Source organism: Oncorhynchus mykiss, chromosome 2 (assembly GCF_057628025.1).
Source record: "Oncorhynchus mykiss isolate SJ-2025 chromosome 2, ASM5762802v1, whole genome shotgun sequence".
Taxonomy (NCBI): Eukaryota; Metazoa; Chordata; class Actinopteri; order Salmoniformes; family Salmonidae; genus Oncorhynchus; species Oncorhynchus mykiss.
This window is the reverse complement of record NC_143023.1, coordinates 39,440,252-39,455,521: the sequence shown is the minus strand read 5'-3', so window position 1 is coordinate 39,455,521 and position 15,270 is coordinate 39,440,252. Positions and strand designations below refer to the sequence as shown.

The window sequence follows — 15,270 nt, the reverse complement described above, 5'->3', positions numbered from 1 at the left end:
TCGGAGGACGCATGACTTTCAACCTTCGTCTCTCCCGAGCCCGTACGGGAGTTGTAGCGATGAGACAAGATAGTAGCTACTACAACAATTGGATACCACGAAATTGGGAGAAAAAGGGGTAAAAAAAAATAAAAAAATAAAAATAAAAAAAAAGACTCAAGTGAAAGTAACTCAGTAAAATACCAATTGAGTAAAAGTCTAAAAAGTATTTGGCTTAAAATGTACTTAAGTATCAAAAGTAAATATAATTGCTCAAATATACAGCACCAGTCAAAAGTTAGGACACGCCTACTCATTCCAGTGTTTCGTTATTTTTACTATTTTCTACATGGTAAATATATTTTGATTTGTTTGACACTTGTTTTTGGTTACTACATGATTCCATATGTGTCATTTCATAGTTTTGATGTCTTCACTATTATTCAACAATGTAAAACACTAAAATGAGTAGTTGTGTCCAAACTTTTGAATGGTACTGTATATACACATTACCTGTAGACACTAGCGGACAACTTTGGAGGATCAGACCGGTGAAAGTAACAAGAATTCCATCCAGCCTACTGATTAAAGACAAGGGCAACATAGATGTGCAAGGTGATGTAGTTAGTTGGTTGTTTACCTCAGAGTGCACTCTCTGGACGTGCGAGTGCAGGTTGCCCTTCTGCGAGAAGGAAGCGGGGCAAAAGATGCAGAGGTGGGGCTTCTCTCCCGTGTGCCTCACCATATGGGTCTGCAGCACCACTTTCTGGTTGAAGGCCTTGCTACAGTGGCTGCACTTGTACGGCCGCTCGCCTGGGTGGGAGAGGAGAGAGGATAGATGGGAGAGAGAACACATCTCAATACACCTGGGTGGTATAGATCAGTGGTTCTCAAATTGTAGGTCGGCAGGTGTGGGGGGGGGGGCTGAATTGTTAAGAAACTCAGTCAGGCTTTCAACTTACTCTTGAAAGTTGTAATAGTAGAATCCACAAGATGCAATTGGGTATTGCATCATCAGTTTTCCTGTTGTCATGTCAGTTATTGCATACTTCAGAGAGCTATTTATTAATTTATAAGAAATTTCAAGATCAACTAGCCCATGTCAGCTAATGTGTTTTGCCCATAGATTTTGTTGTAATGTTTGAGTCACTTAAATAACACATGAATACACATTAGACATTGCAAAATGTATAGAATTGCAAGAAAATGTGCTTTTAAACTGAAAAATGTTCTCTGTACCCCATGACAAAATGTGAGCGGGAGAGAGAGGAAGGCAGAGAAAGAACTCGAAAGGGATAATCAATGAGGGGCTGTGCGTTCTCTGGAAAGTAAAGCATGACGTGGAAGGTGTGTTCCACAACACTTCCGCGGAGTTGCATTATTTGACAGAGAATGCATAGGGCCCTGAGGTGATTATCTAAATTTATACCATGGCTATAAGTTTACTAGCTAGCTAGAGTAGTTGCCTTGGTAAGCAAACAAATAGACTTGCTAGCTTAGCTAACTAAACCAATATCCTAGCTTGCTATTATGAAAATCAAATTGAACATTGCCAATGATATTTTCAATTGAGCTTTTGCTTTCAAAAGCAGCAAAAAAAATGTAAAAATGAACTTCATTGCCATTGAATTATACCGTGCAATTATACTGTGCATTATAGGGAAATAATGCACACCCTAGAATGCCATTCAAGCCAATCAGAAACAAGTATTCAACCATCAGATGAGCCCTGAATTCTGATAGACAATATACCACAGGTATGGCAAAACATTTGGTTTTACTACTCTAATTACATTAGTAACCAGTTTATAATAGCAACAAGGCTCCTTGTAGGGGGGTTTGTGATATATGGCCAATTTCCCACGGCTAAGGGCTGCACTCCACGTTGCGTCATGCATAAGAACAGCCCTTAACCGTGGTCATATACCACACCTCCTCTGACCTTATTGCTTAAGTATACCTCGTTGGTATGGAGAGAAAGAGAGGGAGAGAATGGTAAAGAGCTAACACACACACTACTCAATACACCTGGAAGGGTAGAGATACACCTGAGGGGTACAAAGGGAAAGGAGAGAGAGGACGGACACACCAGTAAATAGACCCTTTCCCAGCATACAACACATTTTACTGGTTGAAGTTGAAGTGTTAATATAATGCATTTGATTTGCGAGGACACAAACATTTTATTAAGCAGGAAATTCATAAGAGCCTTAAATATCCAATTATAATCCAAAAGTACTGTGAAATGCACTCATAAGCAACATGTAAATAGAGGCTTTTTTTGCAGGCATTCTATTAGAACTCCCCCTTATTCTGCCACCAACTTGCACACATCGCCCTCGTGTGGCAATGTTTGCAAACACAGAAAAGGTGTCTATATCCCGCAGGAAAACCACTGCTTACATTTAAATGTTAGTCCCAAGATGAGGAAGAGGATCATTTAAGATACTGTTTGAAGAGGTAGAGTTTCAGATGTTTTCGGAAGTTGGGCAGGGACTCTGCTGTCCTGGCTTCAGGTGGGAAGCTGGTTCCACCATTGGGGTGCCAAGGACAGAGAAGAGCTTGGAGTGGGCTGTGTGGGAGCTGCCCTCCCGTAGGGGTGGGAGGGCCAAGAGTCCTGAGGTGGCAGAACAGAGTGCTCGGGTTGGAGTGTAGGGCTTGAGCCTGAAGGTAGGGAGGGGCAGTTCCTCTTGCTGTTCTGTAGGTAAGCACCATGGTCTTGTAGTGGATGCGAGCTTCGACTGGAAGCCAGTGGAGTGTGTGGAGGAGCGAGGTGACATGAGAGAACTTGGGAAGGTAAAAACCAGGCAGGCTGTAGAATTCTGGATATGTTGCAGGGATTTGATGGCACAAGCGGAGGCCAGCCAACAGCGAGTTGAAGTAATCCAGAAGGGAGAGGACAGTGCCTGGATTAGGACCTGCGCCGCTTCCTGTGTAAAGAGCAGCTCCATCTTGTCTAAGTTGAGCTTGAGGTGGTGGGCCGACATCCAAGTTGAGATATCTGCCAGGCACACAGATGTCGTCACCTGGGTGTCAGAAATGGTGAAGGGGAAAAGTAGTTGAGTGTCATTCGCATAGCAATGATAGGAGAGACCATGTGAGGATATAATGGAGCCGAGTGACTTGGTATATAGAGAGAAGAGGAGAGGGCTGGGAGACACCAGTAGAGTACATGGTGCAGCCACAGATCCTCTCCACGTCACCTGGTAAGAGCGGCCTACCAGGTAGGATGCAATCCAAGAGTGTGTAGAACATGAGACGCCCAGCCCTGAGAGGGTGGAGAGGAGGATATGATGGTTCACTGTGTCGAAGGCAGGAGATTGTTCTTAACCTCCTAGACCTGAGGAGAGAGAGTCAGCTTTGTCAGTGAAGAGCCTCCGTGACACAGAGAAGAGCAGTCTTGGTTGAGTGAACCGTTGTGAAGCCTGACTGCTCAGGGAGATCTGAGTTTAGCTAAGCTGAGAAGCCCACATGGACTAACCTGCCTTGCTTTAGACAATGAGGATGTGGAATCAGAGCAGAGGAGGATACTTAGCTGACGATATCGGCTTTAGTTTCAGATAGCTGACTGGAGCTGACTCCATAGTTCCCCTTCAGCACGTCCGCTTAACGTGCTGTTTGAGATTCAGAGCACAGGCAAACCATCTCCAGCACAGCATTAGTCATCCATCTAGCCCACAAATTAACATTAAGATGAGGTGGCATGGAGGGGCTCAGTGAGGAAGGATAGCTGAAGCTCTGAATGAACTGAGAGGAGTCTGGGTTGGGAGTCTGCTCTTAATGTGCACTTATCTCAGGTGATATGTCCGAAAGGAAAGCAGTAGGTGTATTGGCAAAGAATGGCAACTTCTGAAAATGTTAAGATTATTTCAAATCAAATGTATTGGTCACATACACATGGTTAGCAGATATTTATGAGAGTGTGGCGAAATGCTTGTGGTTCTAGTTGACAGTGCAGTAATATCTAACAAGTAATCTAACAATTCCCCAACAACTACCTAATGCACACAAATCTAAAAGGGAGGAATGGATATGTACACTACCGTTCAAAAGTTTGGGGTCACTTAGAAATGTCCTCGTTTTTGAAAGAAAAGCTATTTTTTTGTCCATTAATATAACATCAAATTGATCAGAAATACAGTGTAGACAGTGATAATGTTGTAAATGACTATTGTAGCTGGAAACGGCTGATTTATGGAATATCTACACAGGCGTACAGATGCCCATTATCAGCAACCATCACTCCTGTGTTCCAATGGCACGTTGTGTTAGCTAATCCAAGTTTATAATTTTAAAATGTTAAATGATCATTAGAAAACCCTTTTGCAATTATGTTAGCACAGCTGAAAACTGTTATACTGATTAAAGCAGCAATACAACTGGCCGCCTTTAGACTAGTTGAATATCTGGAGCATCAGCATTTCTGGTTTTGATTAAAGGCTAAAAATGGCCAGAAACAAAGAACTTTCTTCTGAAACTCATCAGTCTATTCTAGTTCTGAGAAATGAAGGCTATTACATGCGAGAAATTGCCAAGAAACTGAAGATCTTGTACAACTCCCTTCACAGAACAGCGCAAACTGGCTCTAACCAGAATAGAAGGAGTGGGAGGCCCCGGTGCACAACTGAGCAAGAGGACAAGTACATTAGCGTCTAGTTTGAGAAACAGACGCCTCACAAGTCCTCAACTGGCAGCTTCATTAAATAGTACCCGCAACAACAGTCTCAACGTCAACAGTAAAGAAACGACTCTGGGATGCTGGCCTTCTAGCCATGCTGGCCTTCTGTACAGACCTCGCCTTCTGGATGGTAGCGGGGTGAACAGACAGTGGCTTGGGAGGTTGTTGTCCTTGATTATCTTTTTGGCCTTCCTGTGACATCAGGTGCTGTAAGTGTCTTGGAGGGCAGGTAGTTTGTTCCCAGTGATGCGTTGTGCAGACCGCACAACCCTCTGGAGAGCCCTGCTGTTGAGGGGGGTGCAGTTGCCGTAAAAGGCGGTGATACAGCCCGACAGGATGCTCTCGATTGCGCATCTGTACAAGTCTGTCAAGGTGTTAGGTGACAAAACAAATTTCTTCAGCCTCCTGAGGTTGAAGAGGCACTGTTGCCCCTTCACCACACTGTCTGTGTGGGTAGACCATTTCAGTTGGTCTGTGATGTGTACGCCGAGAAACTTAAAACTTTCCACCTTCTCCACTATTGTCCCGTCGATGTGGATAGGGGGTTGCTGTTTCCTGAAATCCACGATCATCTCCTTTGTTTTGTTGACGTTGAGTGGGAGGTTGTTTTGCTGACACCACACTCCAAGTGCCCTCACCTCTTCCCTGTAGGCAGTCTCGCCGTTGTTGGTAATCAAGCCCAATACTGTGTCGTCTGCAAACTTGATGATTGTGTTGGAGGTGTGCATGCCCACGCAGTCATGGGTGAACAGGGAGTACATAAGGGTGAGTGAGCACCCTTGTGGAGCCCCAGTGTTGAGGAGCAGCGAAGCAGAAATGTTTCCTAGCTTTTGCGCCAGCGACCGGGAGCACGCACCCCATCCTTTTTCTTTTGTATTGAGTACGCTATTGTCCGGTTGAAATATTATTGATTATAAAGACAATAGACACCCTGAGGATTAATAAAAAAACAGCATTTGACATGTTGACGAACATTACCGGTACTATTTGGATCTATTCGTCTGCCTGTTGTGACCGCCATTGAGCCAGTGGATTACTGAACAAAAGGTGCACTCTCCGCATGTGTGGGGGATGGGACAACGGAGCTATCTGAGGCATGTTGAGCGGGACTAGGGGCTCCGAAGTAAAATAAAACAATGAGAGCTACCCTAAACAACAGTATACAAGAAGGCCTATTGACATGAGAGAGGCATAAAGCAATCACAGGTGTTGATTGGGACAACAATGGGTAAGACAACAATGGGTAAACACCTAAGACAACAACAACGGGTAAATGGTTATGAATGGGCAAAGAGGGTCAGTTAGCTACACACAGGGCCTGAGTTCTAGACTGGGGCCGACAGATAAACAAAACGAAGTACTGTATTAATGAACAGTCCAGCAGGCATCGGCTGTGTAGCCGAGTGATCATAGGGACCAATGAGCAGCAATAGATGGAACAGGGAGCCGTTCAGTAGTCGTTACTACGCTAGGCGAGCGTAGAAAAGCTAGCGGCCAGGGCTAGCAGATGGGTCTTCACCGACATCCACGACGAAGAGGCCGGTTGAGAGCACATTGGCCGAATTACGTCAGCAGACAAGCAAACCAGTCGTGATGGATCGGCGGGCTGCCGTGTCGACAAAGGGTCCAGGCCGAATGGCAAGAGATGTTCGGTAGTTGGTGTTCTTCGTTTGCTAGCCAAGAGATGGGCCTAGCTCGAGGCTAACTGGTGCTTGCTCCTGGACAAGGGCGATAGCCAAAATAGCCACTCGGTAGCAGCTAGCTAGCTGCGATGATCCGGTGTAATGGTCCAGAGCTTGCGACAAGAATCCGGTGATGTAGTGGGAAAAAAAGCAGTCCGATATGCTCAGGGCTGATATCGCGCTGTGCAGACTGGCAGGTATTATCCGGGCTAAAGCGGCTGGTGTCTGAGCTAAAGGTAAATGCTATTAGCAGTGGCTAACAATGACTAAATAACTAGTAGCTAATTATCTGTCTTGCTTCTTATGGAGGTTCCAGTTATAAGGTCTAAAAAAAATAGCAGATCTGTACCACATTGGGTGAGGCAGGTTGCAGGAAGGTATATTTAATCAGAAAATGGAGGGAAAAAAAGAGATTGAAATGTATACAAAAAAATGAAGAAAAAAAACAGAATATTTACACGAGACAAAAACAAACAAGTCTTTCCATCTTGGATATCTTGATGAGAGGCAAGGATCATGGTAGAGACCCCTGGTGTCCAACAGTGATACACCATACTGACTGAGGCCATTATTTTATTTCATGCTCTCCATTTAATTCCCTTTCAAAATCAACAAATCCAAATCTTGTATAAAGCAGAACAAGCCTCGGTCGTGTTCATTAGGCATGAAACAGAAGAATACCAATTGAAACAGGGAGGGACTCATTTTAATTTGCTAAATGTTTTTTGATGCGTGCCATAATGAACATGACCCAGCTGTCTTTTGCTTACCTGTGTGTATTCGTGTGTGTCGAACAAGCTGGCTGGGCTTTTTAAACGTCTTGCCACAGTGCTGACAGCTGTTGGTGAATCCACTCCGATCGATATTCTTCTTGTAGTTTCTGGAATTCGAACTGAGTGGCCTGACGGAAAAAACAAGTGCAGAGAAACAGAAATCAACCCAATGTGGAAACAGTCTTTGGTCGGGTTGTTCTTTTGAAACACAATTTAACTGCTGGTCCTCCAAATGAAAAATAGCAAACAGAAAGACACAGGGAGATAAGAGCACTCAATACACTTAGTAATGTGTTGCTAAACAAGCACTTTGGACAACAGTATCAATCAACCCGAGACCCTCTGTGCTACTGTCCCCTCGCTCTCTAACCTCATCTTGACGTGGGTCTTGGTGTGCTCCTTGAGCTGGCCCGCCATCTTGAACTCCTTGCTGCAGGTCTTGCAGGTGTACACCTTGGCCCCAGACAGCTCTTTGCGATGCTCCTCCAGATGCAGCATGAGCTGACTGTGGAGAATGAACTCGTCGCCACACTCTGTACAGATCAGATTCTAGAGGACAAAGGGAAAGAACAGAGGGGGGGGAAAGAAATGAGAAGATGAGGTCACAGACAAGAGGAGGATGGAGAAGGACCACAATTCAGAAGACACGCATGAGTCGATCATACAAACGTCTTTGCGGTTTAGAAAGTTGTCACCTATATAAATGATATGTATTATCATTATTATTATTATGAGGATGGTTGTGACCTGATGTGAAAAAGTCCACAGATGTTTATTGATTAATTGAATTAATAAGATAATTAATAGTAGGCTAATCCACCAGCTACAAATTACATTTTTAGCTTAGATAAAAACCATATTTCCCAGCAGATTCAAGACAATCACATTTTTAAATTATGTTTCAATGGGTTCAATCATATCACTGATTGACAAACCTCCTCCTTCTCATGCAGCATGATATGGGACTTGAGACTGGCCACGCGGGAGAACTTCTTGTGGCACACTGGGCAGGTGGGGTTCGAGGTGGCGTGTGTGGACTTGTGGAGCATGAGGTTGAACTCCACGTTAAACGTCTGAGCACACTGGTCGCACCGGTGAAGCTGGAAGGGAGGAAGAGAGAAAAGACAGTTCATGAGTGAGTAAGTGAGCGAGTGTGCACAAGTGAGTGACTGTGTGGGCTGCAGGTAGCCTAGTGGTTAAGAGTGTTGGGCCAGTAACCGAAATCACCAAGCAGAGTGGGTGAAAAATCTTCCGATGTGCCCTTGCAAGGCACTTAACCCTTATTGATCCTGTAAGTCAACCTGGATAGGACAGTCTGCTAAATTACTTAAAAGTTTCAAAAATTGGGAATGAGTAACTGAGTCCTACAATAACAGTCAAGCCAGTACATTTTCTCTTATATTATAATTTTCAGGTAAATGCCAGTTGGTCTGTTTGGCTGAAGGTCTTATTTCCTGGGTATATTTCTAATATATTTATTTATTCAATAACTCTGTGTCAGTTGCATTTGCTTTCTAGTGCCACTACATTTCCCTCATACACTGGGCTATTTGTCTTAGGTGGATGTTCCCTCGGTCTGGCTGACGGTTTGCTCACTGCCCTGCAAAGAGGTTCTCCCACTCTGGCAGCTGAATAATGAATAGTAAACACAAACTTAAATCCACTCATACTGTATCTCTGTGGACAAGCTACAACTGTCATCTGAGGACAACTCATCCGTGTGTCAGGTAGAAACATCAGTAAAAGGACTAGGCCTATATGCTGGTACTTTTTGGGGTTCTTCACCTTAATCAACAATGGATGTAACGTATATCTAATGTTTTCACATCCGGCACACCATTCATACATATACAAAATCAATCATGTGAATGAAGGACATTTCTATCCATATCAAATGAGATCATTAAGGTAGGTCTGTACTAGCCCGGTCCCAGATGGGTTTATGCTTTTGCTTACTCCATTGTCAAGCTAAACATTGGCATGACAATTCCATAAGGAGTTGGCGAAAGAGACATGCTGGAAAGACCTAGCCTGGGTGCCAATGTTGTGTCAGACAGCCTAGTCTGGCCCTTTGCACTATGCTTGCCTTGTCGTTGGCCTCATGGTCGCGCTGGTGCCTCTGTAGCTGGCTCTCAGTGGTGAAGCTCTGGGAGCAGACAGTGCACTTGTTGTCCTTGGAATCCCCATGGCTGTTGTCCTGCTTGGCTCCAGATATACCCTCTGTTGGCAAAAAGAGAGAGGGAGACAGACACTCATATTACCAAGGTGTTCATAATTAGGTTACTTAAATGGTACCTGCAATTTCCCTAATGTTTTGGTCCACCAGCCTATTTCCCAGCAGATTCCAGATAGTAAAATATTAGGTAAAGTATTTGCAGGGTTCTCTCCAGGATTTGTTTTAACAGGGTGGTGCTGCTGTGTATGGAAACGGGGAGACCCGGAGGGGGGCAGCTTTTGAACAACTGCAACTGCCATTTCATGTAATCTAGAGAAAATAATGGCCTTATATGATAATACAGTTTAAAAATATATTTATATATATATTTCCATAGTGATGCAGCCAGTCCACAAGGTGGCACAGCGCCTCTTACAGTCTTTGGGGAAATATGTTTGTATGCATTTTTCAGTCTGATTGATGTGTGGAAAGGAGATATTTCAAACTAAACTAATCCAAATAACAAACAGACAAGCAAAGTAATAGCCTAATATTCACATTTATTGTAATTTTCATACCTAAACTAAAAAGAAGGTTAAGACAAGATGGTAGGGGCGACAGGTAGCCTAGTGGTAAGATCAAATCTCCGAGCCGACAAGGTAAAAATCTGTCATTCTGCCCCGGAACAAGGCAGTTAACCAACTGTTCCTAGGCCGTCATTGAAAATAAGAATTTGTTCTTAACCAACTTGCCTAGTTAAATAATGGTTAAAAAAATAAAGTGTTTTGGTCTATCTGGTAGCAAAATCAGGTAATGGGCAGGCCTACATAGGGTAACAGATATGGGCCTGTCCCAAATCACTACCAACCCCTTCCCCTTGGTACTAGCCTAATCTTTCAATGTTTGCAAATCTGAAGGGTCTGGATAGGTAGCCCCCGCAGTGCAGTGGTGATGCTACCACCATATTGATACGTCAGACTGACCTTACAGATCTGCAAACATTGAAGGGCGAGGGGCACAGGCTAGAGAGCAAATATGGAGTTCAGTTTCAACAGTATGCACAACGCTCAAAATGATTTGTTATTTAAGTCTATGAAATTAGTAAGGGCCACATGAAATGTCAGGGGCCGAATTTGAATATCAGGGGGACGAGGAGTTCTTTCTGGATTGGGCCTACTTTTAATGACAACTGTTGCACTCAACTTGGTCATTTTGTATATATATATATACATATACATATATATATATAGAGGCCTGTATATTTTCTGGAACTACTACATGTGCCCAGCTCATTGATATAAAATTAGAGGTACACAAGTTGTTTTTGAAAGAGGTCACTGTAATTATATCTACAGACATTGCGCATGTTGCATGTAATGATCATATGAGCAGGTCATATGTCGTGGTGGTAGTAGGCTACAACATCACGTGACTCCAAGTTTACTGTGACATTATGGTTTTTCTATCAATATTTGCACATAAAAGTGTTTCCACCACAATTGACCAAAAAATATCCCACCTTGTCTAGCGTATTTTGTTTTGTCAACATTGATTTTGAACCATTTCATGTGTCTGAAGGTATGAACTCTGCCTTCCTGGCGTGCCCGGAGAGCAAATCAAGTGCACTATTGGCCTAACTCTGACCAATCGGATTGTTAAGATTACAGTGTCTGCAGTAACATAGCAGGCGTAAAAGTAAGCTACAGAAAAGTTGATACTGTGAGATTTCAAAACTTTTAAAGACTTACTTGAGACTGTCAACGAATACATCACAGAGCTGATGTTTTTGAGTGAGTCCTTTTTACTCCGCACTGTCAACACCTTCTATGCAACACTTTTATAAGACATAAAATGTGGGTTCTTCCTTACTTCCACTACAACCAGCACTAAGTTGTAATGAGTGACTAGGAAAGTGTATCGATAGGCTTGCATTATTATTAGCGGCTTGGGTCTTTATTTTTTATATCATGGAATATTTCACTCTTGTTCATAGGAGTAACATGAATTTGTGCATGAAGCGGACATAATGCGGTGTGACTCAAGTTTCAGCATCAACTGGAAGACTGTCACTTTTTGGTCAGTGTCATAGGAGGAAAGGGAGTGTAGGGACGTTGAAAGGCAGACCCTCAGTCTTCTGCCCTCTCTCTCCACTGAGACCGACCAGATGCAGGCACCATCAGCCCAGTAAAATAAAAAATACAATTATTGAAATGTATGCTCACTCAGCTGTACCTCACAAGTAATACAACAACTGACTATTACTGGTGTGATCCTATAACTTACCTCAAATGTTGAAATATATATACTTTTTTTTTTTAATGGTCCAAACAACAATGCATTGGCAGGGCAATTCAAGCAATGCGGTGACAATATATTGGGCCTATAGGCTAGTGCACGAACCTCATTACTACAGTACTGTTTTTAAAACGTTAATGTTGCATAGGCTTACTTTTAAGTCATGTTCAAAACAAATCTGAGCGATAGATCTCACCTTGCATTTTGACACAGAAATGGTTGGTGACCACTGCACCAAACAAACCCACTGAATATTACTGGCGTGTAATCATCAAACTGTTGAACGAAAACTAGCGTTTCTATTGGACCGGTCAGCAAATAGGGATGGACCTACCTGAATCTGACCAATAGAAACGCTAATTTTCTAGGAGTAATGATTACACCTGATGGCCTAGCTGGTTAGAGATAGTTTTTTTTATTTAACTAGGCAAGTCATTTTTACGCTAACTAGTTACCTTGGACGAGTTAGTAGGCTGTCAAAACTAAACATGACAAAATACCCTAACCTGTACTATAGCTAGCTCTTGTCTAACTAACGTTATTACTCTTACGATACTAGCTAACTACCAATTGACTTAATTCTAGCATAGGGATATTCTTCGTTTTTTTTATTACACCTAGCCAAGACAATTTGCAGCTGGAGTGCATTGTTTCTCTGTGCTGTTAGCTTGCTAGCTCAGGTGTATCTAGCTAGCAACGCGTTAGCTAGCTATAGGATAGCAACAAACTTAGCCACATGCAGAAAACCCATTCTCTTCTGATCACTCGACTTGGACGCTAACTAGCTAAACTAATGTTAGTTAGCTAGTTAACGGTTGCAGCTATAAGTCGCAAATGTGGATATCGTATCAAGCTGCAGCGAACCGAGAGAGACTGGATGGTGAAACACTACTTTCCTGATGGTTTGGCTAGCTGAGTGACATCTAGTTAGCGGTCTTCTCGCATACACAAATTAAAAACAAAGGCTAGCCTGTTAGCCAACTGCCAAGCACCAACATGCTAACACATGAGTCAGAAAACCACTAACTGACGTTACCTAGCCAAATGCCCTATATTTGACAGGACACTACGAGAGCTGTTGCCTCATCGAAGAGTAAATTAGACTGAATCGGGATAAGTAGAGCCACCGAAATGTTATTAATATCATTCCGCCTCAATCACCACTTTACAGCACAAAGCAATGGACACCCGCAATACTATATCCGGGGACTATATACACTATATTCAAGTGAGTTTATCTCAGCTACGCAACAGCTTGTCCATTCATTATGAACTTGTGTAAACAGCATGGTCGCTGCCTTTTTTATTCGTGACATTTTGGAACTGATTACCTGTTCCGTCGTTGGTTTTATCCCTCAGTTTGCGAGGCCGGCCCCGCGGCATAGTTCCAGGTTTCAGGGCGGGTGTACTGTGAACGATTTGGGTTTCAAAATGGCGACTGCCTCACGACGAGCACCTCGCGGACACAGAAATCAGCGAACACATGAACACTTCAGTGCGGTAGTAGTGCACGTCGAGCTAGGCTACTTGTTGTGAGGCTCTGATGCATGGAGGAGGGAGACATCTAGCGTATATGTATGTGCATTGTCTCAAGGAGGAGCATGAGTGTCATCAAATTCTTTATAAGAATAGGGAATGAAGTCTATTTGATTTTTTTTAATGTCCAATGACAGCATACAATTACGACTTTTATAAAGGAGCCACAATTCCTTTTCAAAATCATGCAAGAAAAAGCAATATTGGGCTACTATAGGATGGGGGAAGGCAACATTGAAGTATTAATGCATGTATTGAGATGTAAACTCAGCAAAAAAAAAGAAACGTCTTGAGTTTATTTTCAGCGAACGTACACGTGTAAATATTTGTATGGACATAAGATTCAACAACTGAGACATAAACTGAACAAGTTCCACAGACATGTGACTAACAGAAATTGATTAATAAGTCCCTGAACAAAATCAAAATAAATAGTCAATATCTGGTGTGGCCACCAGCTGTATTAAGTACTGCAGTGCATCTCCTCCTCATGGAATGCACCAGAGTTGCCAGTTCTTGTTATGAGATGTTACCCCACCCATGCTGGAGGGTCATGTCCGGATGAGCCTGCAGGAAGGGTACCACATGAGGGAGGAGGGTGTCTTCCCTGTAACGCACAGCGTTGAGATTGCCTGCAATGACAACAAGCTCAGTCCGATGATGCTGTGACACACCGCCCCAGATCATGACGGACCCTCCACCTCCTAATCGATCCCGCTCCAGAGTACAGGCCTCGGTGTAACGCTCATTCCTTCGACGATAAACGCAAATCCGACCATCACCCCCGGTGAGACAAAACCGCTACTCGCCAGAGAAGAACACTTTTTGCCAGTCCTGTCTGGTCCAGTGACGGTGGGTTTGTGCCCATAGGCGACGTTGTTGCCGGTGATGTCTGGTGAGGACCTGCCTTACAACAAGGCCTACAAGCCCTCAGTCCAGCCTCTCTCAGCCTATTGTGGACAGTCTGAGCACTGATGGAGGGATTGTGCGTTCCTGGTGTAATTCGGGCAGTTGTTGTTGCCATCCTGTACCTGTCCCGCAGGTGTGATGTTCGGATGTACCGATCCTGTGCAGGTGTTGTTACACGTGGTCTGCCACTGCGAGGATGATCAGCTGTCCATCCTGTCTCCCTTACCTTTGAAAGACAGGGTCCTGAAAAAGGGACATTTCTTTTTTTGCTGAGTTTATATAGGGATTGATTGTTTATATATACAAGGAATATGTACCTGTTCATAGTTGTTTATTAGGAACAGAAACTATATTAATTATCGGATGCTGTGAAACAAAAAAAATTGTCTGTCATTGAATGTTGTCATTACGATCGCTGCCTAACCTTGTTGTAATTCTCCCTTTCCATCTTCAAAGGGACCACAATGGAAATAAGCTGTTAAGCTTTATTGTGTTATCCTTGGTAATTTTCTTAAATTGTATGTGGAGGCGGCACCAGCTGGAGCGCCCTTATGTATGGATTTTTCAAAATGTCAAATAAATTCAATCAATCAATCAACGGTCTCTGTGACCTGGCACAGTAAAATAGGTTTCAAAAGTTACTGGCTAGAGAGGTATACTTCGAAAGAAGCTAGATTTCCTCAGGCGTTTGTAAAGCTAGCCATCTAAATGTAGCTTCACATTCCCGCTCAGGCTTCAACTGTTCTACGACGGTGAATATTGCTCGTCAGCCTGCCGCTTGCAACTGGGCGCGCATGTCGCACGTGGCTGGTCGAACTCTGTCCTACACAATATAAATATAATTACTATTGTGATGCATAATTTCCATGGTTTACTATTGTGATGCATAGTTGCCATGGTAATTGTCAATGTCCAGTCAATGAACGTTATGGACAATGTACTAATACTACAGATTCAAAATTGGCCAACAAATGCTTACAGCGTTCTCATTATGACAGCATGATCTTCCAAGCAACTATGGCATTCCAAACACACAAAAAATTGAAATAATTGTTTTTATTATTTAACCTTCATTTTATCAGGGAGTCATACTGAGATCAAGGTCTCTTTTACAGATGAGCCCTGAATTAAATAGATTACAGCAAATACACACATCCAAATATCAATACAAAATGCAAGCAGAAAGAAAAACATGGTCATGAAATAAAAACACATTCATCAGTAACAAGGTCCTCAAATTTAAAAACACTTTGAAGATTGTTC

The 15,270-nt window shown here is 43.1% G+C and overlaps 1 protein-coding gene across 5 annotated transcripts in view; it reads right to left on the bottom strand.

The window, feature by feature from the left end:
* LOC110489640 (zinc finger protein 236) overlaps nucleotides 1-13,109 on the bottom strand; it is a 106,740-nt gene extending 93,631 nt beyond the window's left edge. For 2 of the 5 annotated variants that reach the window (XM_036948247.2, XM_090199461.1), the window contains exons 1-6: nucleotides 12,894-13,109; nucleotides 9,199-9,332; nucleotides 8,048-8,212; nucleotides 7,483-7,661; nucleotides 7,110-7,240; nucleotides 620-792 (exon numbers count right to left, since the gene is read on the bottom strand). In XM_036948247.2, coding sequence (XP_036804142.1) covers nucleotides 620-792; nucleotides 7,110-7,240; nucleotides 7,483-7,661; nucleotides 8,048-8,212; nucleotides 9,199-9,332; nucleotides 12,894-12,945 — 834 coding nt within the window. In that variant the 5' untranslated portion in view covers nucleotides 12,946-13,109. Of the gene's footprint in view, nucleotides 1-619; nucleotides 793-7,109; nucleotides 7,241-7,482; nucleotides 7,662-8,047; nucleotides 8,213-9,198; nucleotides 9,333-11,758; nucleotides 11,851-12,598; nucleotides 12,718-12,893 lie in introns of those variants that run through there. The other 3 variants (XM_036948250.2, XM_090199464.1, XM_036948253.2) reach the window with 2 other exon arrangements.
* Between the last annotated feature and the right edge of the window lie 2,161 nt (nucleotides 13,110-15,270).